This window comes from Pangasianodon hypophthalmus, chromosome 8 (assembly GCF_027358585.1).
Source record: "Pangasianodon hypophthalmus isolate fPanHyp1 chromosome 8, fPanHyp1.pri, whole genome shotgun sequence".
Taxonomy (NCBI): domain Eukaryota; kingdom Metazoa; phylum Chordata; class Actinopteri; order Siluriformes; family Pangasiidae; genus Pangasianodon; species Pangasianodon hypophthalmus.
The window spans coordinates 24463308-24489017 of NC_069717.1; the positions used below are offsets into that span (position 1 = coordinate 24463308).

Below are 25710 nucleotides of genomic sequence, written 5' to 3' on the forward strand. Positions count from 1 at the left end.
AAAATGCATTGCTTACTTTCTGTCTCTCTGCCAGATATAAGGCAGTTTACAACTACAAGCCCCAGAATGGAGACGAGCTGGAGCTGAGAGAGGGAGACATTGTTCAGGTGATGGAGAAGTGTGATGACGGCTGGTTTGTAGGTAAATGGCTTTTTTACATAATGGCTGACTGTCCTTTAGGAATAACTTGCTTTACTTTCTCTGGTTTTGCAGGCCTGGCTGTAGATTATGCATATTTTTGACTTACCTGCCCTCTACAGGACACTATTTACATGATTAGTAAAATGGTGAATGTTGCTTAATAGTATGCTACATTTTGAGCATTTAGGATAAAATCAGTTTTTGTTTGGATCCAACTGAGAAGAAATTGTTGGATTTCTGGGATCACATCGAGATCTGCTAGGATCAAGGGTTATTCTATGATGTGAGCTTACTTGGGGCTTAGTTCAACAATCCTGACTAATTTTCTTAATTTCAGTTCCAAAAAAAAGGAGGCTAAATTTAATTCCCACTCAGTTACTTTGGCAACCTATGCTTTTGGACAAACAAGCTCAGTGCCAAGCTAATTGAAGCTTAGTTACTTGTAAATTGTGTTTTTTCTGACATTAAATTGAGGCTTGCTAGGATTAAATTGAGGATTGTTAGGATTAAATCAAGGCTTGCTAGGATTAAATTGAGGATTGCCAGGATTAAATCATAGAATAAAATTGAATCTTGGTAGGATTATTTCAAGATTTTCTGGAATTAAATCAAGGCTTGCTCAGATGAAGTTGAGGCTTGGCAGGATTAAATCAAGGTATGCTGGGATAAACTAGAGGCCTTCTAGGATTAAATAAAGTTTTTTGGGATTAAATTGAGGTTTGTTGGGATTAAATTAAAGGCTGCTAAGATAAATCGAGGCTTGGTAAATTAGATTGAAGGTTGCTGTTATTAAATTGAGGTTTGTTGGGATTAAATCAAGGTTTACTGGGATCAAATCATGGTTTGTTAGGATTACACTGAAGCTTGCTGGTATTAAATTGAAGCTTGCTAGGATTACATTGAGGCCTGGTATGATTAAATGTAGGTTTTCTGGAATTAAATCTAGGCTTGCTGGGATTAAATCAAGACTAGGATTAAATTGTCTTGGTAGGATTAAATCAAGGTTTGCTGGGATTAAATTTAAGTTTGCTGGGATTAAATCAAGACTTGCTAGGATTAAATTGAGTCTTGGCAGGGTTAAATCAGGGTTTGCTATGATTAAATCAAGGTTTGCTGGGTTTAAATTGAGGCTTTGGCAGGAATAAATTAAGGTTTGCTGGGATTAAATCAAGGTTTGCTGGGATTAAATCAAGGTTTGCTGGGTTTAAATTTAGGTTTGCTGGGATTAAATTTAGGTTTGCTGGGATTACGTCGAGACTTGCTAGGATTAAATTGAAGCTTGGCAGGATTAAATCAAGGTTTGCTGGGCTTAAATTGAGGCTTGGCAGGATTAAATTGAGGTTTGCTAGAATTAAATCAAGGTTTCCTGGGATTAAATTGAGGCTTGGCAGGATTAAATTAAGGTTTGCTAGAATTAAATCAAGGTTTCCTGGGATTAAATTGAGGCTTGCTTGAATTAAAGCAAGGTTTGCTAGGATTGAACTAATGCTTGTTAGGTAACTTTAGTGAAATCTTTTATCTCTTGCTTACTTTTTGTTGCTGATGTTGAACCTCTTCTCCTTACAGGTACGTCTGAGAGGACTCATGCTTTTGGAACGTTTCCTGGCAACTATGTGGCACCTGTGTGAACGTGAACAAATGTTTTGGCACATTCACTACTTCTGCAGTCTCACTCACTAATTCGAAGAGAATTTTAACGTATACACACACACACATATATATACACAATAAATCTTCAATCTCTCCATCATCATCTCTCACTTTTCAGCTCCTGAACTGGTTTGCATGCACACTCTGTTCACATTTTGAGCACTTGTGTGTGTTTTTGGCTGTGTGTGTGTCTGTTTGTTTTCACAAGCACTCCCTGGATGTGGTGGCAATGGCAAAGACACTGTGTTTGGAACAGTCAAGGCAACTCGCTTGTTTTTACAGCTACCAGTGACTGATTTAAGAGGTGGCCATGGATATGGTTTGGACTGGACTGCTGCCATAGAGAACAGAGACAGAGACACGCTCCTTATCGTCCACATGCTTATTTTGCAGCACATCCTGTGTTTGACATTTTTGTGTAAAGATTTCCTCCGTCCTGCATTTCAGATTTGTAACAGCGCAGCTCCGTGAACACTCCATGAGGACACACATCTGGATGGATGAACTTTCTCAATTATCATGATCATCACAAATATTAGTGGTTTTTTTTTTTTTTTTGCTGGCTTGGCTGAACTCAATTTGATATTAACAACACAACCATGCAAATCCTTGCCTGCTAGGGCTTCATCTATGTGTAGTATATGTTAGTGCTGTATCTGTTAATCTATTGCTCGAGACACCATTGAAGGATCAACTCACTCGGCAGCATTCTGGGGATTATCGTAATATTTCTGAGGAAGTAACTCATGCAGAACTGGCTTCAGTATGTACGTATTATAAATCTATAGCTCGAACATGTCTGTAGTGGATTAGCTAGACTTTGACAGTTCAGGGCTGTATGTGAGAATAGCTAAATATGATTGCCTACATAACAAAAACCTATTACCGAAAACTTGTGTTATAGATCATTATTCTGTGTTGAGTAATACATTTCCTGACATCTAATATGCTATTTAGGAACATGACCAATCCTAGACGTGCTGTGCATCATGAAGGGTATGGTTCTGTCATTGAGATCGGGCGATGGAAAGGAAGTCTAGTGTCATTTCAGATTGGCTCCTTGCTGGAACATTCTTTCTCTATCAACATGATCTGGTGAAAAATTCACAACAATTCGAAAGAGTGAGGTTGATGTGGTTGGGTTTTGTTGGAGTTAAGGTATAAACCTTAACCATTGTAACTTTTTACACAAACTGAGTCATTTGGGTTGTCTCTTGGAAAGCCATTGCAGTTTTCATTGACCACACTCAAATTCATTCCTAAAAAAGTTTTCTGAAGTTTAACATGATATTAAACCCTGTTGTGAAGTGATCCTCATTTGGAATTGTAATACTAAAGTAAAGTCTACCACATATCGGCCACTATCTTCCTTTTTGAGCATGAAAATGCACTTGGAAAGATGAAGTAAGATGGTGACCAAAGTATAAAGAAAAAGGAAGTGTTTTGATCAGATGATGTATGTACAGTAATTCACAAATTATGTTATCTCATGATCCCTGTCACTGTCAATTCCAACTAAAAGCAACTTCTTAATAAGCATTCCTTACATTCGTAGTCATGCATCGACAGAGGAAAACTGACTTGACCACAGGTTTTTATGGGATGATTATGTTACACTAGAACAGTGAATGCTTGTATGTGGTTGTATTGTGTAGGATACTACTTTCTAACTCGAGTATTATTTCCATTTTTTTTTTTTTGTTTTCTGAGACTGTACAGATATTAACAGTTATCAAACTAAAAATATAATATATTTTTACTGATTGCACAGTGTATTTCAGTAGCTATGGTACTCACAGATTTTGATAACCATCAAATAAATGCATCCTGTGCTGCGAAAAAAAAAACCCCAGAGTTGCTGCTTTTTTTTTTTAAACAACATAGCTCTAAGGTGAGCCCTAAAGAAACCAAGCTGCTAATTCCTAATGCTTTTCATGCCATGTGTTTGACTTTATGTTGTGTTTGAAAACACTCATATGCTTGTCTTTGCTTAGATGTTCTTCTTGTAACTATGACACAGAACCTCATGACTGAAATCAGTAACATCTTCCATTGCCTGGAGTTGTAGTGTGACACACTGGGGAAAAATCCCTGCAGATGGGAACACTTTTTAGATCATCAGACAGAAGTTTCAAAGTAACACATCTGAATTCCTCAAAACTTCAAAAAAGGGGTTTCTTACATGTTTTCCTGATGGAGGTTATAGCTAAAGCTCAGAATGGAAGGACTAAAACTAATAAAAAAAAAAAGGCTTTTTTTAAAAAACAAAAATAGTAAAAAAATATCTTTTGCTTTAACAGGGAAAACTATTTATTAGCAATAGATTAAAATTACCTTATACCATAGTGCTGCTGTATTCTCAATTCTGATTGGCCAGTAGGTGTTGGTTAATTAGCAGCTCTGATAGTAGATCTGTCCACATACCTTTCCATATTTGTGTTTTTTTTTTTTTTTTTTTTTAATTGAAGTTTTTATTGCTTTTTTTTTGGAAGGCTGATAGGTAACAGAAATACAACATTACCATAATTATGCAAGGTTACAGATTTTTACAGGCACATTTTGACCATGTAATAAAATACAATGCAAGACAGAACACAAAATAGTTGTCTACTTTTCCATATTTGTTCTAATATATTATCATTTCTACTGTAACAGCTAACACAGGGATGATTTCTATGAGATGTTTATTAACGTTTATGAAGGAGTCTCCAGTGTCAGCACTTAAAGCTGTAACTTTAAGTTTTTCAACAGTCTTGACAAAAGAAGACTTTTGTAGGAAAAAAAGAACACACCTGAAACCTCACCTCCCTCCTAACTAACTACTATTCCATGACTCATATTCCCGTATCACGTTAGAAGGGAGTGAAGTTTTGTAGCATAAAACAAAACCCAACCTGAATTCCAGACCAAGTCTCTAATCAATCGAAGGTGTGGCCCATGCTTGTGAGTAAACCGGGTGTGTTTGAGCTGAAAAAAAAAGACCAAACTGGACTCCATTGATTTAGAGTACAATATACTAAAGAATATAGATATTATATTACAGTATATTGGTGTGACATGACAGGGCTACACACACCATGGTGTCCAGTAATTAAAGAAAAATGTAGTCATCATGTTATGAATAAATCTTAGTGAACACTGGATGATTAAATCAAAATTAACTGAACTGAAACTAAAACACTGAACGCACAAAGCATATTGAAAACAAACACACTGATAGCACCGGTTTCTAGATTACTTCTCTACTTCATTTTATAAACATAAAAATAGCCTGATGTGAACCTCAATTTATTAGATACTATAATACGACCCTAAATGCATGTATTTCATACATCCTAGCACAGTATTATGCATAATTTGATGACCTCAAAAAGGTCACTAGTTTTCACTAGTTTGATTGTTATAGCTGTTATTGTTCAGTTGTAGAAATTATAATAAACTGGTAGGTGGCATGGTGGTGCAGCAGATACCACGGGTGCGTCACAGCTCCAGGTCTGCAGTTTGATCCTGAGCTCATGTTACTCTCTGTGTGGAGTTTCGCATGTTCTCCCTGTGTCCATGTGGGTTTTCTCGGGGTTCTCTGGTTACCTTTGACTTCCCAAAAACATAGCTATGCTAAACCACCCCTCGGTATGAATGAGCCTGTGAATGTGTGTGCACAGTGTCAGGGTGTATTCACGCCTCTTCCCCAGTGTTCCCGGGACACGATCTGATCCACCTCAGTTACTATAAAATGGTTACTGAAGATGAATAAATGAATGAATGAATGAATGAATGATTGGGGTGGTGTACAACCTGAACTATTACTTTCCTATAACAGCACATCCTGAAGTGTTTAACTCTTCTTATTACACAACAATTTTTTATTTATAAAAGAATGACATGTCATACTTTTTTTTTATCCATTTATAGTTACGTTTAATGTTATGGAATGTCCACGAAACAAGTTAGTTCCTGTTACCACTATCATTATAACAGCTATAAACTGTCATCTCCTTACCCTGAATGTTGAATGTAGGAGTGTTTCCCCTAGGAGGTGGTTCATTTCTGGAAGAAAAGAAAAAAAAAAAAGAAACTTAAAAACAAGCTTAAATGATCAACCTGCAATCCACCTGCTGTTTTAATTAATGAACTGGTTGCTGTTTATGTGATATGACAAAAATGCTTTAACACCTTTGGTTTGTGCAGGTGTATAGTTCAGGAATAAAAATCTCATAATAATCTGTAATAAATAAATATAATGGATATGGTGGTTCATTGCACCTGGGATCCACTGGGACCATGACCAGGATAAAGCACTTACTGAAAATGAATGAATGAATGAATGAATGAATGATGGTACATACTTGTCTATCTGTGCCGCTATCATCATATCATCATATGAAGGTTGGTAAAACTTTTTTTTTTTGGTGAAATACTGACTGCATATGTAGACCTACAGGTCCACCGGTTCCTAAACCAGGTCCTACACATATGAGCGTTTTCCTCATGCTTGATCCAACCAATCAGCTTATTAACAACCTTTCCTGATTCTTGAAGTGCGTGCTTTGCAGCACTAAAACATGGAAACCCATGCACTAACCTATGCACTGAACAGCAGGTGGCGCACTGAGTCACGCGCCGCTTCAGCTCGGTTTCGTAGCCAAAAAAATTAATATTTCCCGTTCTATATCCCACCCACACTTCCAGTGCCCGTCCTCTTGGGCTTTATTTTGATAGCTACACGTGGCATGAGAAACCGGGGGTGTGTTTATCGATGATGCCACATAGCAGTAATCTCAGGGCGAGAGCGCGCGCTAAAAGCCCTGTAGCGAGGTGTGCAGTCACACACACAGACGCACACGCGCGCGCGCGCTGAATAAAGGTTAAAAAAGCAAGCGCGAGCTTCTGTGGCAGGTTTGCGTTTTAAAAAACACAAGAAGGAGGCAGACCTTAAGAGTTTCATGGTGATATTTTCTGTGTAAGAAGCCTTCGTTACAGACAACCTTCCCACATTACTTCTTTTATTTTTGATTATTTTGTTTTTGACACGAGGGGCTGCGCGCGCGGAAAATCACGCGCAGGTGTCAGCGGTTGTAGCGGCTAATTTTTAATTTTTTTTTTTTTTTTTTACCTCAGCGTCGGCGTCGTGTTGTTGTTTTTGTTGTTAAAAAAAAACTCCGGTAAGTTTTTAAGATTTTCTCAACTCTTTTTTTTAAAAAGTCATAACAGCTAGTTCTCTGAAATGTTTGACTTCTTTCAGATAATTCAGTGCCAGCATGTAAGTGTCAGCACTTTTTCCTTGTTTAGAACAAAAATAATTACCACACTGAATTCATTCTTTAAATATTTTTAAGATTTAAAAAAAAAAAAAAAAGCTGACGAAAACATTGACCAAAAAAAATCCATGTGCTATTTTAGCTGAATGTGCAGTTCTAACCAGGTTCCTCTGTCAGTTATTAACCTGTTCCTAAACTGAAGCAGTTTAGCTTGTTGCTAGTTTTCCACTCAGGTCCCTCAGTAAACTGTAGATGCCCATATGGCTCTTCATCTTCAGGATTTTTGTGTTTTTTGTTTTTTTTTCTAAAAAAAAAAGAATCTTGTAGAGTATTTTAGAGCTACCCTGCAGGTCACCTCAGCATTTCAGACTTGGAGGAAGCCACAGAGAACTGAAGGTGTACATCTGTTTGGAGGAAGGAAATATTTTTAACTCTTTCCACCTCACAGTCTCATTTTTGTTCAACTTGTAGGTTTTTTAAAAAAAAAAAGTTGAACTTTGGTAACAAATTCAGTAAGCTGAAAGTTTAAAACAAACAAACAAAAAAAAGAACCCTTTAAACCAAATTTACAGAAACTCTGAACCATAGGTTGTGAAAAGTTTGTGTTGTGTTGTCTTATTTAGTTTTAACATCTTGTTATTTCAGGATAGTATGTCATAATTTTAAATATATATATCTGTCTCATTGTTTTGAATTTACGCACAACTTCAGGTCATATCCTTATGTTGACGCAATATTGTTATTTCAAGCATGTTATTTTAACTATATAACTCATTATTTTGGCTTGACTTATTATTTCAAGATGTTTATTCATTATTTCAATGCAATATCTCATTATTTCAAAACAGTATATTGTTATTTTAGCTATGTATTCTTATTGAAACACCTCATTGTTTCCCCACGATTTTATGTCTTTCAACTTAATATCCCATTATTTTAAAATAATAAGTTGTTAGTTTATGATAATATCTCATTATTTTGACCTGTGAACCTTTACACTTTTTTAAACCAGGATATAGGATTATGTAAATGGGGAAAGCCACCATGTTCTACCATCCCAATAGTTAGCCTGATCATTAACAGGTTAATTAGCTCGGATTTGTCACAGCATTTCAGTATTTGCGTCTCGAATTGTACTGTCCTGTTCTCTGCGATAGCCAAAACTGTCAAAGTACAGCATAACAACCCAAATTTGTTTGTCACTAGTGTTAGCTAGCATGGCATAGCCAATTTTGGCAAAATGCAGCATAACAACAAAGATTTGTTCATCACTAACTTTAAGCTAGCGAGGAAAACAGGTTTGGTAGATGAAAGTTTCTGATTAACCATGTCAGACTTCTTGTAATTCACATATCAACCATGATGGGTTCAAATACCTGAGCCTGTTTTGTGACATAACAAATTGAGCTCATTGTTTTTACAGAAGTACTGAGAAAGTTTCTGTTTATTGAAGATGGAAAAATGTGTGACTCAAATGTGACCATACATCGTGTCCTTTGTCTGCTATAGACCATACATGATATACACGCATACTACCACACCCTTTAGTACACATGCCAAGCATGTGGCTGTATAAGGCCGTACAATGTAATATGTCCCAAAACCAAAGTGCAATTTGATTATTGTAACCCAACGCTAAGGTCTTGTCCAGTTATGTAGTACATGTAGTGCCATAATAAAGCACAGCAGCACACAAACTCCTGATCTGAGTTCACATCTTTGCCTGCCCACACCTGAAATCAAATCACTGATGACTGTGCAGTACATTTTAGCCAGGCATGAGAAAAATGCAGGAACTTGCTGAATCCTCCCAGCTCATTACCTTTCCTTTGTCTGCCTCCCTCTCTCTCTCTCTCTCTTTGGCACACCTCATCTCCTCTCCTGTGTGTCGGTGTGTGTGTATTTAGATGGGTCCAGACTGCTGAGTGGGCATGAGTAAGAGGATCCACAAACACACCACTAGGTCATTGTACTGGCATTCAGCGTTATAATAACAGAGCTGCGGAAAAGAAAAGAAAGCACAAAATGCTAGTGAACGGCCTGTTTCCCTGGTGGAGAAGTTCGCTTCTTGGCACAAATCCCTGCCACTAACCTTCAGCAGCAAAGTCCCAGTTCACTTTTTTAAGGTTCTGCAAAAAAACAGTGCCACCCAATTGAAGCCAGTTCTCACATATTTGTGATTTTTAGTCGTCCAGTTCTCATGTATTTGCGATTTTTAGTCGTCCTTTTTACGCATGTTTCTTCCTTAATAAACTTCACAAATCTGTAATGTATCCATGTATTCAATTATGATTCATATCTATCTTTATAGATCTACCGCCGGCCTTTTACATGTGTAGTTGAAGCTCCGCCCCTACATCGTGCTGGAAGTGTCTACTCAAAAATGGGTCTCAAAATGTTAGCTAAGATACTGATCTATTTCAGTGGCAGTTGGGTGCTTTGGGAACGTAATTATTGAGGTATAGTTGTAAAATCTAAGTTTGTAAGTCCAGGGTGGACATTTCAAGCAGATTTTGTGTCTGCGCTATTAGTTTTTTGGTCATTCATAATCATACCACCTGCTGCACTATACACACCGCCCCAGTCACCGTCTGGCTGATGGTAGAACGGTTTCGACTAGGCGGATTAATTAGACAAACTGTTTCGTATTAGGTGATATCAGGACCATGAAGGTATGTGGAAACACAAATTTGAGCAAAATAAAGTGTAATACAAAGCTCTCCTCCTTACTGCATACGGTCATTTTGCAGTTTAAGAGATTTGAGACGTATTGAGACATTTCAAATAATGTTTTGCACGCAGCGCATGGATGGAACACCACATCTCATAAGTAGCTCGACATACATTCTTATGTTAGGTTAGCTACCCCTTTTAGCATTATCATTTAGCTTTCCGGGCAACAAAAACATGGGACTGGGCAGCACACTGAAGCTTTTTTACCTTATGGGTTAGCTGATAAATTTGATTTGTTCACCTCTGTCAGTACATAGGGTTGATTTGCAGTCATTAACACTGTAGAGACATATTAGTTATTTTATTTGCAGAACATCATTTAAAATCCCTCTTGAAGATTTACAAATGTGATTTTGCATTTTCAGTTAAATTTCAGTTAGTTGAGAAACTAACTAGTATTTGTTCATTTAGGTTTCAGATGCAGGGCGTCATGGATTCGTAGCATGTTTAGAGCTGTTTCTTGGACAAGAAACAGCACAGTGATATGATCTGATGTGGACGAGTGGATGATGAAAGACTCTTCTCTCATCCTCTGTGTCTTTGATATCAGGCCCATGTGGCCCATTTGTTCTTTCAGTGGCTGCTTGACCTCTGGCTTGGCTATGCTTTGAAATGCCTGGGTAGGGTTTTTGTCAGATTTATATGGAGTGTGTACACAAGTGTGCATGGGTTTGTATGACATTGTATGCTGATTTGTTTCTTGTTCTAGGTTAACAATGTCTGTATATGACTCTGTGTGTGTGTGTAACCCTGCTTTTACCTCATGGTTGAGACCGGTGTGTTAAACGGGGCTGTTTAGTAGGTGTGGGTGCATATGATGTATATTCACCATCATCCTGAGTCCTCACAGCTGAGATCTTAACAGGAATGGATTGGTAAAAATCGCAAATTTTTTCCCTATAACCCTATAAATTTTTTCCCTATAAATGCAGTCAATCAGCCAGAACATTTGGCAAGTGACGTTTGCTCCAAAATCTCTTCTGTAAATATCCGCTTCAGACTTTACACCTACTTGCCAATGTGAGTTATGAGACAGAGCAGCATGCTGTAATTTCTACAAATTAGCTGTTAATCCCTCCCCTTTGAACATAAATTTATATAACTTACTTGAAAAATGAGGTTTTGTAGCTTACTGATATTGTTTGAGGTAAGTTTATGAAGAATTGGGAATGAATTTACAAAAAAAAACAAAAAAAAAAAAACAATTTGTATGAGACTTTTGCGTGAGACTTTCTTTACTTTGTGAGCTTCATGTAGGGCTAGTACAAAACTAAAGATGCAAACTACTGGACTCCCAGCATGTTATTGATTACATCTGTGGTAAATTATTGTGTAAATAGTGTTTCACAGAGCTGTTTCTGTTTCATTTCCTTTGAGTCTGTTTCACTGTTCAGCCAGGACTTGAGAACATGTAATATGTGAACCATACGCTATTCGCGTGTCTTCAGCACAGAAACGTACATGTACACTTTATGTTCTGTGCTAAATGGAACCTGGAGGAGGAGGATGTGGTCTGCACTGATTGCAGAGCAGTTCTTAGAGTTCACACCACGAACACTCAGTGGAGCTTAAACCAGCCCTCCATTTCCTGTCCTTTTTTTTGCTCGAAGTATATTTACAACAATCATACATGGATAGAGGTCATTTCTAGTAGGGCTGCAGTCAAATAAGTTATTTAAATATTGGTAAGAGTGTTTTCTTTTAATACCACAGCACTGTTGAATTCTTGGTTCTGATTAGTCAGAAAACGTTGATTAGTTTTCTATAACAGCATCTCTGACAGTAGTGCCAACTGCAAGGTTTATCGTAATGTGCTCATTCTAGTAAGTCATCGTTTCTATAATAAGAGACAGAATGGTGTGAAAAACAAAAACATCCAGCGTGCAGCAGTTCTGCAGGTGGAGATGCTTTGTTGATGAGAGAGTGGAGAATGGCCAGACTGGTTCGATTAACTCAAATCACAATCTTGAGCATCAGAGAATACACAATTATTGTCTTAATAGTTTAATGAGGCTTGTTAAGTTTAGCTATAAAATATTATGTATGTCTAAGCTGCTGACTCAGTACCTCTTAGATAGAGATTTGTCATTATGTGATTGATTTCCTGTTCCAATTACCATAATATAAATTATCATTTTGTCAATTATCCAAAAAATAGTGGACTGATTATTTGATATATATATATATAAATTGTTGCAGACCTAATTGCTGATTAATCTGAGTCAATATTATCATCTCTAAACTACCAGGTGATGATCTCAGACTGATGTAAGTGGATTGTTAAGGTTAATTTATGCTGCAAAGATTTCAGTGAAAGACATGCAAGTAGGGCAGGGCAATATGGCAGAAATATTGCATTGTGATGCCTGAAGATATCATTACAATGCACAAATATGTAATATGTTATTTAGTTTTACTGAGGTTTTTCTATCAGTGTGTGGAAAAAGTTCCAGAAATTCATTTCATTCAGCAACTAGTCCTATTAGTTACTTTAAGTACCAATGGTGTTATTAAAGCACTGACACCTGATGAATAGTCCCAAAAGTGTACCATGAGGGGAATATGTTGCCTTATTGATAATATCATTGTAGCACCCAGATTACGTTCAAACATCAGTCAGTCATGAGATCAGCTCTGACTGGGCTCTTATTCGGGATTGTGAAAGATAAAAAATCCTGATAACAGTGCGTGAGTGCTAGAAAAAATATTTCTATTTCAACATTCAGTTTAGTCTCTATGGCAGCAGAATAAATACAGTTTCGATGGCTGGGAAATCTTGTTATGCAAGCCACATCAAGAGATAACCAGTGAACATTGAACAGTTTCACGGTTGTGGAATCCAGGTTTAATGATTCATGTAGCGAGAATCCAAACACACAGTAGTCATTCTATTGTATAGTGTCTATTCTCTGCACACCACCCTGTTTATTTTTTCCCCTGTTCTCTCATACCTTTGTCCTGCTTCATTTCTGATCGATGTCTTCATAGCTGTAGGGCAGGTTGGATTCATTGGTGGTGCATGTCTGAAGTATGTGCTGAATGTTGTTCAGTCTTTAGCAGGAATATAGAAAGAAGTGTTTATCACTGTGTTACCATGACAATGCTGTGGCTTTACGTAGGGCTCGGATTCACAAGGTATAATTGCCTACAGCCATCATTTCAGGGAGTGGATCTGTTAGATGACGTCGGAGTCAGCATGGGTGTGTATGAAATCAGATCTTGCTCTGGAGTGTGAGTCACTTTTGGGTAGATGTTATTTTGGTCTGTGTTGGTGCTAATTTTGTGAAAATTGTGTTGAAGATTGTTTTATAAATATTGCAGTGCCATTTTATTTAGATAAAGATAATATAGAAGGGATATTTCTTGTTTACAAAGGAGCTAATAACTGAATGGTCACCTTTCAGGCCTTAACCATTAGTGATTAGTTCATTGCTATAAATAAAACATCAGTTTTAAGAGGTTATATGTTTCGATTTGCACCACTTTTGACTACAGGCACAGACTCTGAACAGATGAGACGTGTGTTTTAAACTTGAAGTGGAACATAAACATAACTTCTCTTCTGTCCTCTTTCTTCTGACCTGTTTTTTGTCTTCAACATTCTATATGTTTTGTAGCATAATTTATGACTGTATCAATATTATACTGTCATATCACCCACCTCTAATTTTAACAAGTGATCTGATGTTTTCTGAGATGATGTTTGCATGACTTTGAATCTAAGCTCAGCCAGATGTTTCAGTGTTACAGGAGAACTGAACTGTTCTGTGTATGTGTTCCAGAAATATTGTCAGGAGTCCATCTGCAGTTGTAATCATGTCTTGCTGTCTGGTATTGCTATACACACACAGATACAAAACCTCTGGAAAGTAGTTTTAATATTACCCAAGTTTCATTTTTATAATGTAACATATCCATTTACGCATGATCTAATGCCCTTTCCGACTCGTCATAATGTTATTGTTATAACATCCTGACAAACCCCTAAAACGCACTTTAGTGTATGTGTGAAATTCTCCAAAAGGTCTCACGTTTCTGACTGTCCTTGAAGCAAGACTTCATTTCAGCACATTCTAGTCTTTCTTGGCTTGTGCACATATGTATGTGTTTTATTTATATATATATATATATGGATATGCATATGCAGAGTCACTGTTTCCTCTGCTTTATGACTTTTCCTTCAGTGTTTACTGTAGAGCCAATGTTGGATCGTGTTCTTTAACCAGAGGAGCGTTGGCGAAAGCAGACTTCAGCCAATATTCACTGATAGGGCCAAACATTTTATTAGACCTCTATTACAAACACACTCTGAGATGATAGCCTTAGGACGAGGTGTGGAGTGAAGTAAGGCTCTCCATGCTTTGTTGAACTTTCACTTTGAGAGTATCTTTGAGTGAAATTAAATGTGCATAAATCATGCTTGAGTGAGTGAGTGTTAAACACTGCTAACGTTTTGCCAGGTTTTGTTCACTCCTTGACTTTTTCAGCGAAATCCTCTGACCTTCTCAAGTTCAACAGCAGCTCAGAGTGAATGCTAATGTGCTCTTCAAATAGCATCTCTAAATGTCTTTCACTCGTACGTACAATCTCAGACATGGATGGGTTTGATTTCCGTTATTATAGGACATACAGCCTTTGAGTCACAAAATTTTGGTTATGTTTAGTCTCTCGAACATTAGCAATCATCAGTCACGTATTTACTCCGAGTGCCACTTCAAAGGCCGACTCATTCCGGGTGAACTGAAGTAGTTTTGTCTTATTATGGGCCTTTAGGCGTCGTCTGGAAGCTCGACTTCTTTCATGGTTTTGACTGGCACACACTTTATTCTTCAGCACTGACTCATTCAAATCCGTGCCATCCCTTCATAACATGCTCTCCTGTAACTTTTGAACTGGAAAGTATTTAATGCTAATGGCACAAACACATACACACACACACACACACACACACACATACACAGAGTATCTGATTTGAATCAGAAGAATTTGTTTGTATGGTTCCATTTGGCTACATTTGTGCTGTGGCATGTAAAGATGTTTACAGATACACCCTTTAGTACGTCTTGAAGGCATTTGTCCTTTTTGCCGGCTTTTGCCAAGGTGAGGTCAAGAGGGAGAGGTGAGACACATTGTGGGCATAGTTTGACCATTCTGAACCAGTATTTCCAGTTCCAGGTATAAGCTTGTATTGTGTAAGATTAGATGGAATTCGAAAGATTATATGGCCAGGTCATTACCTGGAATGTGAACCAAAATAAAAAATAACTATGTACTGGTGTCTGGCAATTGAGTTTGTGGCCACAAGTCAGCTCCAGTTTTTAATTCCACATATGTTGGTGTATATCACATGTTCAGCCCTTTCATAACCAGTCCTACTGTTATTGTTTTGATGTGCCACAGTAGGTGCAGTCCTTAAACATCTGTTATCTGGTTACAGTTTGGCCTCTTTTGAATGCATACCTCTACCCGAGTTTCTTTTCTCTCACTGTTGAGTCACTGAAGCAGAAGAACCCCAAACAGCTGGCCTTTGGACAAAGGCAAACGTCTAAACATGGAAAAGGTCTAGACTCCACTAAACCTTTCATTTATTTGTGTGGTGCAAATACTTTCGCCTTCTGTCAGCACAGCAGTTTCTATTTTCACTTCTTCTCTCTCTGTTCTTTACAGTGATTTGGAAGCCTAAAATTACACTACAACAGGGCTGGGCAAGTCAGTAGGCCAGGCACCTGGGACAAACAGATTTCATGTCTGGGCTATTGTATTCTTATTTGTAGTTAAACAAGTAGGTTTACCAACCAAGCAAAGGCACAGTCTGGATGATGATAGACAATATTCCTCCCACCCCAGCCCCCCAACCACCAATTCCATCCACCCCCCCAAACATGTTTTTTTCCCACTGTTCTCCCATGTTCTCCCCATCAAACATCATCTACCAAACAGAGAGAGTGAAGGCTAATGCATGCTTCTGCTGAGACATGTGAAGCCGCCCAACCACATCTTTTCAAGCTGCTGCTCATGCTGCGTCACAGCAGCATAAGACACACTTGGAAGAAACTACTATCTGCCACATGCCTGAGCTCTTTTCCACGATTGGCTAGTGTCACTGTTTTTGATAGTGGAGAGAGATACATCCCTCCCACATGACCGGTTTTGCTCCCCGTCTCATAGAAGGCGTATATTCGATACTCCACTCTGGAGCCTGGTGGATCAAGTGCACAGAAACAATGTGTAGTTAGGGTTCTGGGCAATCAAAACATGGGACTAGGCAGCATAATTGGTGCTTTTATTTGCCTGGTGGGCTTTATTTTTTGTCCACCCCTGTACATATTTCTCTCAGGATGCAAATAGAGCACACATTTATGGCACTTTCAAAGTGTCGGAGTCGTTCAGATTCATCATCACTGTAGTGATTGTGTAGTGGTTTGGTTCAATCAGGCTCAGCCTTTTCAGGCAGGATTTGATAGGGGTATCGGATTTCTGATATATTCATGAGGATGGGAGTTGAATCCCACCAGAGCATTTGGACTAATTGAGATTTTAAGTGGAAGTATGGCTGGCTCGGTCTCATGTGATTACACGACACCGAGCAACAGTGTGGACCAAGTGGAGTCTCTTGAGGTCACAGTAATTACAAGGCTCTAACGAGGGGAAAGCTTGTTAAGGTGGATAATTTTCTAAAAGCACTAATGATGGGGCGGGTCCAAACGTTCAAGGAATGCAACAATATTGCAGCCTCATCTAAGCGCTGTGGGTACAAAAGGTTCTTCTACATTCTTTCCTTTCTTCTTCTCATGATATTTTAATATTTGGATGCTTTTTCCTGACTTGGAAAAGAAACGTAGGACACCAAACACTTTCATAGGACAACAGGATACTTTCTCTGTTTGTTTGTGTGCACAAATTCCTTAGATTCCTTTTTTAATTACTCATCCAGTTATATAATAGGCTGTGCCATTGTTCAAAAGCAGTTCACATAAGGTGGGTGACTGTGAACTGGAGATGTGCTCCAGTGCTTTTATATTAAATTTACTGCTAACATAACTGTACAGCTAATATTTTCTTAAGGATGATGTGCACTTTTAAGTTGTCAACATTGAAATATTACTTCTAACAGTCACACGCAATCTGCTTCCATCACCTTTTCATAATCTCTGAATCGCTGAAATTGTAAGCAAGTTGACAGAGTAGTCCAGGCTCTTTGCATGCTTGTCTGGATCTGAAAAGAAGGATGTCTGACAGACGCTAACATATCTACAAAGAATGTCATGGTCTTGGTTAAGTTTAAGGCTGGTCTAAGACTGGACATGCCATTGCTGCAGTGATTGAATTGAAAATGCTTAACGTGTTCTTATTAAGTTCTTAACTTGTTCTTGTTAAGTTCTTTCAGGAAAAGTTGGTGTTGTGGGTGGGTTCGCACTCTGGGTATAGTGCACTAATGCCCCCTTCCCAGTGGGGTTTCCACTGCACAATTTAAGAAAAGAAAAAAAAAAAAAAACAAATTAAGGAGCTGCGAAAGGAAATATTTCATGTTTCAAAATGGAGATTTTGATTTTCTAAATGTGATTTATATTGGATCATGTACCAGTTGACCTTCAAAAACTTTTCCAAAAGCCTTTATTCCTATTTTTCCATTTGGTACAATTAATAACATTCATTTGCCTACCTACTGTGTCAGAGGATGACACATCAGCTTTGAATGCATCATTTACTGCACATGCAATTCAATCAATGCCATCTGGGAAAGCCCCAGGCTTAGACTGATATCATCTCGAGTTCTACAAAAAGTTCTCATCTGAGCTGTTGCTGAACTTTTTGTTGCATGTTTCCATTTTTACTGCACCTGAATTTAGAGTTTGCATCAACCATTTGACTACTGGTCTGTTGATGTTCCTATTTTAATGAAACCAGATTGTTATGACTTTGTTAAATGCAGGTATGTTTGAGATAATGTCATGCAGACATTAAATGTAGACATCAGTAGAAACTGATTGTCTTTCAGTGCCAAAAAGGCTTTTGGTAGCACTTGCTGGCATTTCCTGTTTTCTTGAATCTGAGTTCCACTTTTATTAGACCTATTAAACTGCTTTAAGATAGTGGCTTCAGTTACAACGACTAATCAGCCATCAGAAAATTTCCTCTTGGCACAGGGCGTTGCTCTGTAATCAGTGTCTTGTTTTCATTACACTGATTGAGTCTCTTCTCGGGCATTATTACTGTAGGGGAAGAAACTGGAGTCTTACTCTTTCTCTGTAAATGGTACCTAGTTTGGTTTGACAATATTCAAGGGGATTCACTATTCAATATTCACTTTTTTATTCACCGAAATGTTTTGCCTAAAAATGACTGGAAAAAAAGAACTTCCATTTTTTTTTGGACCAAAGGCTAAAAATGCAGAACATTTTGGTTAACTGTAACGTGTTGCAATATACCACATTACAAATCATTTCAGTTGTAATAATCTGGGAATGGTGGCTTTCCTGTGTTTCAACATGTTCAAACAATGACAAGGGGAATCTGTCACAATTGGTCCATCACCCTTTAATAAAAAATTGGGCCGGTAGTTGTAATTTGTCACAAGGTTTTTAAGCTGTAAAATGATTCATCCAAACTTGTAGTCTAGAACTGGTTGTAAGTCATTATCCACTCCCTTGTCTCCTGTACTATTTGTGGAATGAGATCTAGCACCTCTCGCATTGCAGAACTTATTTACGAGGTTCAGGCACCTCTGCGCCTTTTTTTCTTTTAATAAAAAAGTTATAATAATAAAACACTTTGAAGGAGCAGTCATTCTGTGATGTTTCCATGATGACCAATTGGTAATCATGTGTGCTCACATTATCAGTCACATGTGCTCACTCATCATGCATATGGCGAAAAAAGGCAGCTGTTGTCATTTTAGCAGAACATGCTCAAAAAGCAAGAGAGGCGTCATTTCTTCTTATTCATTTCAACCCTGTGCCATACGTGTTTTTAGAATTCTAAAGGAGACCGAACAGTCACAGACAAGCAAAAACAAATCACGAATTTCAGGAGGAGATTGTAAGTTATGAGAGCATTGAAATAATTCGAATAAAGAATGTCTTTTTTTTTTTTTTTTTTTTTGTAATTGAGGTTGATATTGGTATTCATGTTGCTATATCGTGTTATGGTGTTTAAATTGCATAATGTATTTACGAGCAGAGCAAAATGTTTGTCATGAAGTTGCGAAGCGTAATGCTCACTTGACTCCCATAGTCCTCCCACAGCAGCACTTAAATGATATGGCTGCAATCCTTCATTGTACCATGATGGTCATCATACCTACACTACTGTCCATGTGCATATGACCGCATTCAACACTGCTGTATTACACTTTTCTCTCACTGTGCACCTGCTGGATCACCTCTCCCGTGATGTTCTGATGCCTGATGTTTTACAAATTAAGCTCTTCTTGTTCTCCAGTTATTTTTCATTCTATGCATTTTTTTTTTTTTAAGTGATGGATTAGTATTTTATTTTAAAAAAAAACTTACGTTCACTCCCATATTTTCCATTATGTAAACATCTTGACACATCTCTGACTCCACATCCATCATACACTATGGACAAGTAAACATTGTGAAATACTGACTTCCCAACATTTCAGAGAAAGAAGCAAACCACTGACAGGGAAAATGTGAGAATACATTTCATTACAGCTATAGTAAGCATCTTGTCTTTGAGATAATAAAATCAAACACCATGGTGTTTGCTTGCTGACTACTCTTTTTTGTAAGGTATTGATATTTTAAGCTTGAGTACTAAACGTTGTTTTAGCTTGCTGTGCGTGGTTATTTGAAAGACAGATCAACCACTTTTGGGTTTATTTGTGTTTCTCTGGGGTTTGAGACATAAAATGCTTCTGTAAATGCTTATGAATGGATGTATTTTTTTTAACCGGGAATATGACGAAGAATCTGTACCTCAGGGTGAATTAGAGAGAAGTTGACTGAATCAAGGAAATGCTTATCACTTAAAAGTATTTCATAATACTGTCAATAGTCTTGGCTAATCAAGGACAGTACAAGCAAAAACGTCAGTCCTGTCAAATTCGAAGATTACTGTCTTAGCGTGTGGCTGTTATAATTGACCTTTTTTGTCTGATACGTGATTTAAGGTGCAAGTTTGTCCTTTGATTTTTTTAGAGATAAATTATGGATTGTTGACACCAGTGGTTGAGTAGGTTATCAGCAGTGGTTTGACCTTGTTGGCAGGGTTCTCGAGTGTCAAAAAAATGTTGGTAAGAGCAAGAGTTAGCCTTTGTTATAGTAAAACATCAGTTATGTTTTTATTTTTAATCGAAGTTGGCATGTCTGTTTAAAAAGCATTATGTAACAGGATTAAATGGATTGACGTTAATGCATCGTATCCGGTCCTTTATAACGACTGACTTACACAGCCGAAACATTTTGGAAATAGTTTTTTCCCTCTAAAATGAGTTGTGCCTGGTTGAAAGGCTGTTATTTTGCTTTCGCATGGAATGCTTTGGGTGGATTGTGGTGGAAGTGTTGGACGCACACAGTGGAAATAATGGAGGAAGAACAACAAAAACATGGCAGCGCACCATAGTTTCTTATTAGAAACACTCCTTCGTAATTGTGCTTTTGTAACAGCAGTCATAATATTATTCACCAGAGAAGTGAATAATGCAAGTAATGTCAAGAAGTTGAACTGAGGGTTGAAGTTTTGAACCGCATTCACATTTAAGGTTGTCAGTTTGTCATGAACAATTTAGGGAATGTAATGCATTATATGAGATTAGAAATCAGGAGCAGCCGTACTTCATGTTGTGTTGTGTTATTTTGAATAATTGTTTTAATATAGAGAAAATGGACCATGTCTTGCTGACGGTATTGATGTACGGTGAAATACTAAAATTTGACATTCTCCAGAGGTGCCGACATCTGTGGTTTAGCTGTAGTGTTTACAATTTTTGATCCCTTGCTACAGCGATACAGGAGACACCTGAAAACTAAACTTTTCTGCTTTTTTAAAATAAAATTCACCCGACAGAAAAGCTATTTCACTGAAGATAAAAGGATGAGGGATGAATTAGTGCTGGGCGATTTTTCATGATTAATTTGTTTAATTCGAATTAATGTTTTAACGCAATTTTGAAAATGTTCTAATAGAGATTATACGTTTATTTATATGCATATGTACATTTTTAATTAAAACATCCGTAAATGCTTTTTAAAAATTTAAACCAATACGAAGGAAAAACACAGCCTAGATTTAAAACAAACAAACAAACAAAAAAAACCCAACATAAACAGGCAGCACTTCACAGAGGACTGAGCTCATAGCAAAAGCTTCAAATATCACTTCAGAGATATGGAATTTGTACAGGTTTGATGTTCATGTAAAATATAATGCTGTATTACATCCTAAGCAGAAGTTCACCAGTCAGAATTACGTCATTTTCAACCTAGGCACGTTTGACAGGCGAAGTGGGAAAATGGACGCCCCCTTATTTGTTTTTTGTTAGTAATAAGCTGGGCAGCTAACTCAGTTAAGTGATTTTTCTTTCTCAAACAGCGAACTGTGTAGTCAGTGTTTTAGATTTAACAAACAAATATGTCTGTATTTTGATTAATTTAAAGCTAATACTTGTAATACTTGAAGCTTTACTTTCTTTTTCTGATGCTGTGTGGAGCCATGATGATTTGACGTCACTTCGTAAATGAGGAAGGAACTCAGATTTGAGAATACCACCCCAAGGTGACTTCTCAGTTGCGGTGGCATTTCATGTCACGAAAGACATGGTCCCCATTTACTCTGTCGAGAAAGAAGGGTTCACGAAGTGTACTGTAGCAATTTTATTTTTTAAAAAATATCTTTTGTTTAAAAGAACCATTGTTTGCACTATTTGCTATAGATGGTGCTGTTACTATTTTTCTAAAGTCCATTTTAATAAATAAAAATCTTTATAAATTGATTTTTTTTCAATTGCATTATGTAAGAACAAAAAAAAAATCGTAATCGAGAATCGTTCATAAAGTTGAAAAAAAATCGAGATTTTTATTTTTTTTGCAATATCGCCCAACCCTAAGATGAATGTATCTAGGTGAACTTTGACCTGTGAATTAACAAGCCTAAAAACCAAGTAGACAGGACTGTTGTGTCTTGTCAGTTTTTTTTTTTTCCAAAAAAAAAAAGGAGAAACTGCTTATTATTAAGTAGTGGTCACACCAAAGTATTTTGCCTCGCTGTTCTCTTGCTGTTGCTTGGCACACAACAAAAAAATGAGCTGTCTCATCCACTGACCTACACTAGGGTTTTTGTGGTAAATTTCTGGGTTTTTTTCTGTCTCTGGCTGCTAGGATTTTCTTGCCAGCAATGTTTTCACCCCTGTTTCTCTCTATCCCAGTCTAGTTTATGTATTTGTTGATTCGTTATTATTGCCTAATTGATCTTGGTAGAGTATGAAAAGATGTGCCAGTTCCTGAAATATCTCTTCTCTTCCTTTTACCGCACTTTCTACAGCCATTTATTTTCCTCAGGAGCTAGCATGATATACTATAGTGATGGTTACACTGCGGTTTCTCTGAAAAGAATAGGATTCAGTGCAAATTGGAGATGATAAGGCACCATTGTAGCTAAAAGCAGACCACCCTGACTGATGCACAGTGAGAGTAACCGCTCTTCTTCTGGTTAGGTTTGGTGTGGCTTTTTCCAAGTTGGGAGGTTGTGTGTCAGAGATGAGCAATGTTTTAAATGATGACAGATGAAAAAAAAGATTAAGAACACTTGTGCACATCTGCACTTGTGATTCCCTTTCTGTTCTTGTGGAGTCTGTGCCCACTGTAGCTTCAGATTCCTGTTCTAGGCTGACAGGAGTGGAACCAGATGTGGTCTTCTGCCGTTGTAGCCTAACCGCCTCTAGGTTTGTCGTATTCTTTGATGCTTTTCTGCTCACCACGGTTGTAAAGAGTGGTTATTTGTGTTACTGTAGCCTTCCTGTCAGCTTGAATCAGTCACACGTTTGTTTTTTTTTTTTGTTTTTTCTCCCCACACCATTCTGTGTAAACTCATGAGACTGTTGTGTGTGAAAATCTCAAGAGATCAGCAGTTTCTGGAATACTCAAACCAGCCCATCTGACACCAGCAACGATGCCAAGGACAAAGTCACTGAGCACACATCCCCCCCCCCCATTCCGATGTTTGATATGAACATTAACTGTGGCTCTTTGTCATTAACTGAAGCGCTAATCATTGTTACCTCTCTCTGATGTTTTGACTACAGGGCTCCGTAAGGTGGTGCACAGCGTCCTGCGGTCTCATCATGGCTTTCACAGTGAACCTGACTGGCCCATCTCCCTGGGGCTTCAGAATATCTGGTGGGAGGGACTTTAAGAAGGCCATTACAGTCTCCAAGGTAATGTTTTCACCTGTTAATCCTAAAACAAGCTCATGAAATAATAGCCAGACTCTCATGCTCATGTTTCCTGTCTGTCTAGCAGGCTAGCTGTAGAGGAAGCCCCTTGATTACAGAAAGAGGAAAATGCCTTTCTAATGGTCAAGCTATTGTTTTTTTTTGTTTTTTTTTTCCCTCTTACAAGATATATTTTTCCAAAGCTCTATTGTAAAGTCTACTTCTAGGAGGGGAGGACGTGAGTTGAGCGTTGTCTTTAAACAGGCAAGTAAGGATATCCTGGTTTTGCCACACAACAGCTAGCTGTACTGTACCGAGGAAACAATGTCTAATGGAAAACTAACACTGGGGTGGAAGCTGGCACAATGAAAGCTGATGCAACACTACTGTCATTTTTACCCATGATCCTTTGTATACTTTAAAAAGAAGATCATATGATCTAACAGGTCACTATATTCTTGGGTTCGTAACCCACGCTGGAAAATTCAAGCTGGACATGAATGAAAACACCAACACGTTGCAAATCATTGCAAATGACTAATATTAGGAACATTAAAGTAATAAATGGTTGTGTGTCTAAGTGCATTGTCATGCCCATGTTTTCCCCAGGTATTATGCAGTAATGTGTTTATACATATATTTTTCTTCTGAACATCAGTGTTATATAATAGGGATGGAGGGATTGATCAGCTACAGATTGGGATCAGATGATTTTGCGCCCTCCATCTGGCTGATGAACAAAGCCAATCTATTGCAAAATATGCAAGCCAGATTTGCCACATGTGAGAACGGCTTTAAACTTGCATTTCCATCAAGATGGACAAATTAAATGGAAAAACAACATAAGGTGTTGGTCCACCACAAATTGGCAGAACAGCTTCAGTGAGCCTTGGCAACAATTTTGCATGTCTCTGGAAATGTACTGGAGGAATAAACTCTGTTCTTCCAAAAGGTATTCCCTTAGTCAGTTAAAAGAAGTCACTAAGTAGGTTGCAACAATTTTTGCCTTAAGGACTGGATCAGAGATTGGCTTATACCACGTTTATATCATGTAGATGAGTTTGGTGATTTTAGTTGTAGAGTCGTATTTCTGTTATTTGAGAATATTACAGTTTGAATTTTTAAGATCGACTATTCAAAACAACACTTCAACCAGAGGACAAAAACAGCCTTTACAACTTGCGGTGCTGCTGCCTTTCTTATTGTTGCAATCCACATTAACTTCAAACACTTAATGTTTTTTTCTCTGTGTAACCACCACCAACATTCTTGGACGCCAACAGGCCAGTACCAGCATGCTCCTGCAGCCTGGTGTCACGATATGAGCAGTCACGTGAGAGGGGGAGCTGCGTGATTCACATGCAGTGATGTCAAATTTGGTTGTAAATATTATGGAAGGGTTTGGAACATCACGGCTGAGCATGTGATGTAGAAGTGAACTGCATGGCTGGAGCCTCATGTGTGCTTCTGCACCGTTTCCCGCAGGGACTGCAGAGTGAAACCAGGATCACTGAAGTGGCAAGGCGTTGGCATGGGTACACGTCTGAATTGCCTCCCACTGTTCCCTCTCTCCAGTGTGGCATTTCTTTAGCTTACATACAGTATATGAGACTCTAAAGAGATTTCATCATCTCTCTTTCTTTTTGTGTAACTTATATAGGTAATGAAAGAGGGTGCATCTTTAGTCTATGTGAAATGAGGCGTGGAATGATGGGACGAGGCACGCTGTATTGTCTGTCTCTGTGGTGACCGTTAATTACCACTTGAGTGCCCAATGACATGGCACCTTTACCCCCCTGCTCTCAATACACACGGAGAAAAACAACTTTAGTTGGCATTTGGAGCACTCTGCCATTTTGTTTCTGGAGGCTTTTGGGTGGTGTGTGGGTGTGTGTGTGTGTGTGTGTGTGCGCGCGCGCGCATGTGGTTTCCTCTTGTAATGGGGTTGAAACCCTTATTGACTAGTGGAGTCTGACTGGCGCTCGAGTCTCAGTGGAGCAGCTTTTGTTGGGTTTGTTCTTAAGACGTCATTGTCTTGTTTGTTTCGGATAGTGTGTGTATGTGTGTGAGTGCCTGTGTGTGTGTGTGCGCGCGCCTGCATCTCATTACACTCTGTCGTTTAGCAGCCGCTCTGATCTTGTGGGACTTGAGCTTTTTTAACTCAAGTAAGAGCTTGTTATAGTTTTCTGTAGAGGCTGCTTCTTTGGGATGCCCTGGGGGTTCGAACACACAACCTGCTATGTTGCGCTGTCTTCATCAAAGGAGACCGTGGCATCACGCAGTACAGGCTAGGATCTGACAACAGTGTTAACTTTATTTTATTATTATTTTTTTTTTTAATAAACTAGCCTTATCCCTAATAGGGCACTGTGTAAGAGGTCACAGTAACAGAGATTATAGTAGTAGAACAGCTGAACATGCTGAATCAGCATTGAGAGAATACTGACTAAGGATCAAACACATTAGCCAATTCTATTTAACATCATGTAGCACTGAAGCGTGTTTGTTAGTATGCCACAGTGACTGAGGGCTGTG

At 38.1% G+C, this 25710-nt stretch overlaps 2 protein-coding genes across 16 annotated transcripts in view; both read left to right on the forward strand.

Moving 5' to 3' along the window:
- sorbs3 (sorbin and SH3 domain containing 3) overlaps nt 1–3638 on the forward strand; it is a 54199-nt gene extending 50561 nt beyond the window's left edge. For 8 of the 10 annotated variants that reach the window (XM_026925021.3, XM_026925020.3, XM_026925019.3 and 5 more), the window contains 2 exons: nt 35–141; nt 1708–3638. In XM_026925021.3, coding sequence (XP_026780822.3) covers nt 35–141; nt 1708–1769 — 169 coding nt within the window. In that variant the 3' untranslated portion in view covers nt 1770–3638. The remainder of the gene's footprint in view (nt 1–34; nt 142–1707) is intronic. The other 2 variants (XM_053236370.1, XM_026925023.3) reach the window with 2 other exon arrangements.
- Nucleotides 3639–6539: 2901 nt separating this feature from the next.
- Nucleotides 6540–25710, forward strand: part of pdlim2 (PDZ and LIM domain 2 (mystique)) — a 62214-nt gene continuing 43043 nt past the window's right edge. The window contains exons 1-3 of one of the 6 annotated variants that reach the window (XM_053236375.1): nt 6540–6751; nt 6910–6953; nt 23047–23178. In XM_053236375.1, coding sequence (XP_053092350.1) covers nt 23086–23178 — 93 coding nt within the window. In that variant the 5' untranslated portion in view covers nt 6540–6751; nt 6910–6953; nt 23047–23085. Of the gene's footprint in view, nt 6954–6980; nt 7052–12786; nt 12811–12832; nt 12983–19482; nt 22687–23046; nt 23179–25710 lie in introns of those variants that run through there. The other 5 variants (XM_053236374.1, XM_053236371.1, XM_053236373.1 and 2 more) reach the window with 5 other exon arrangements.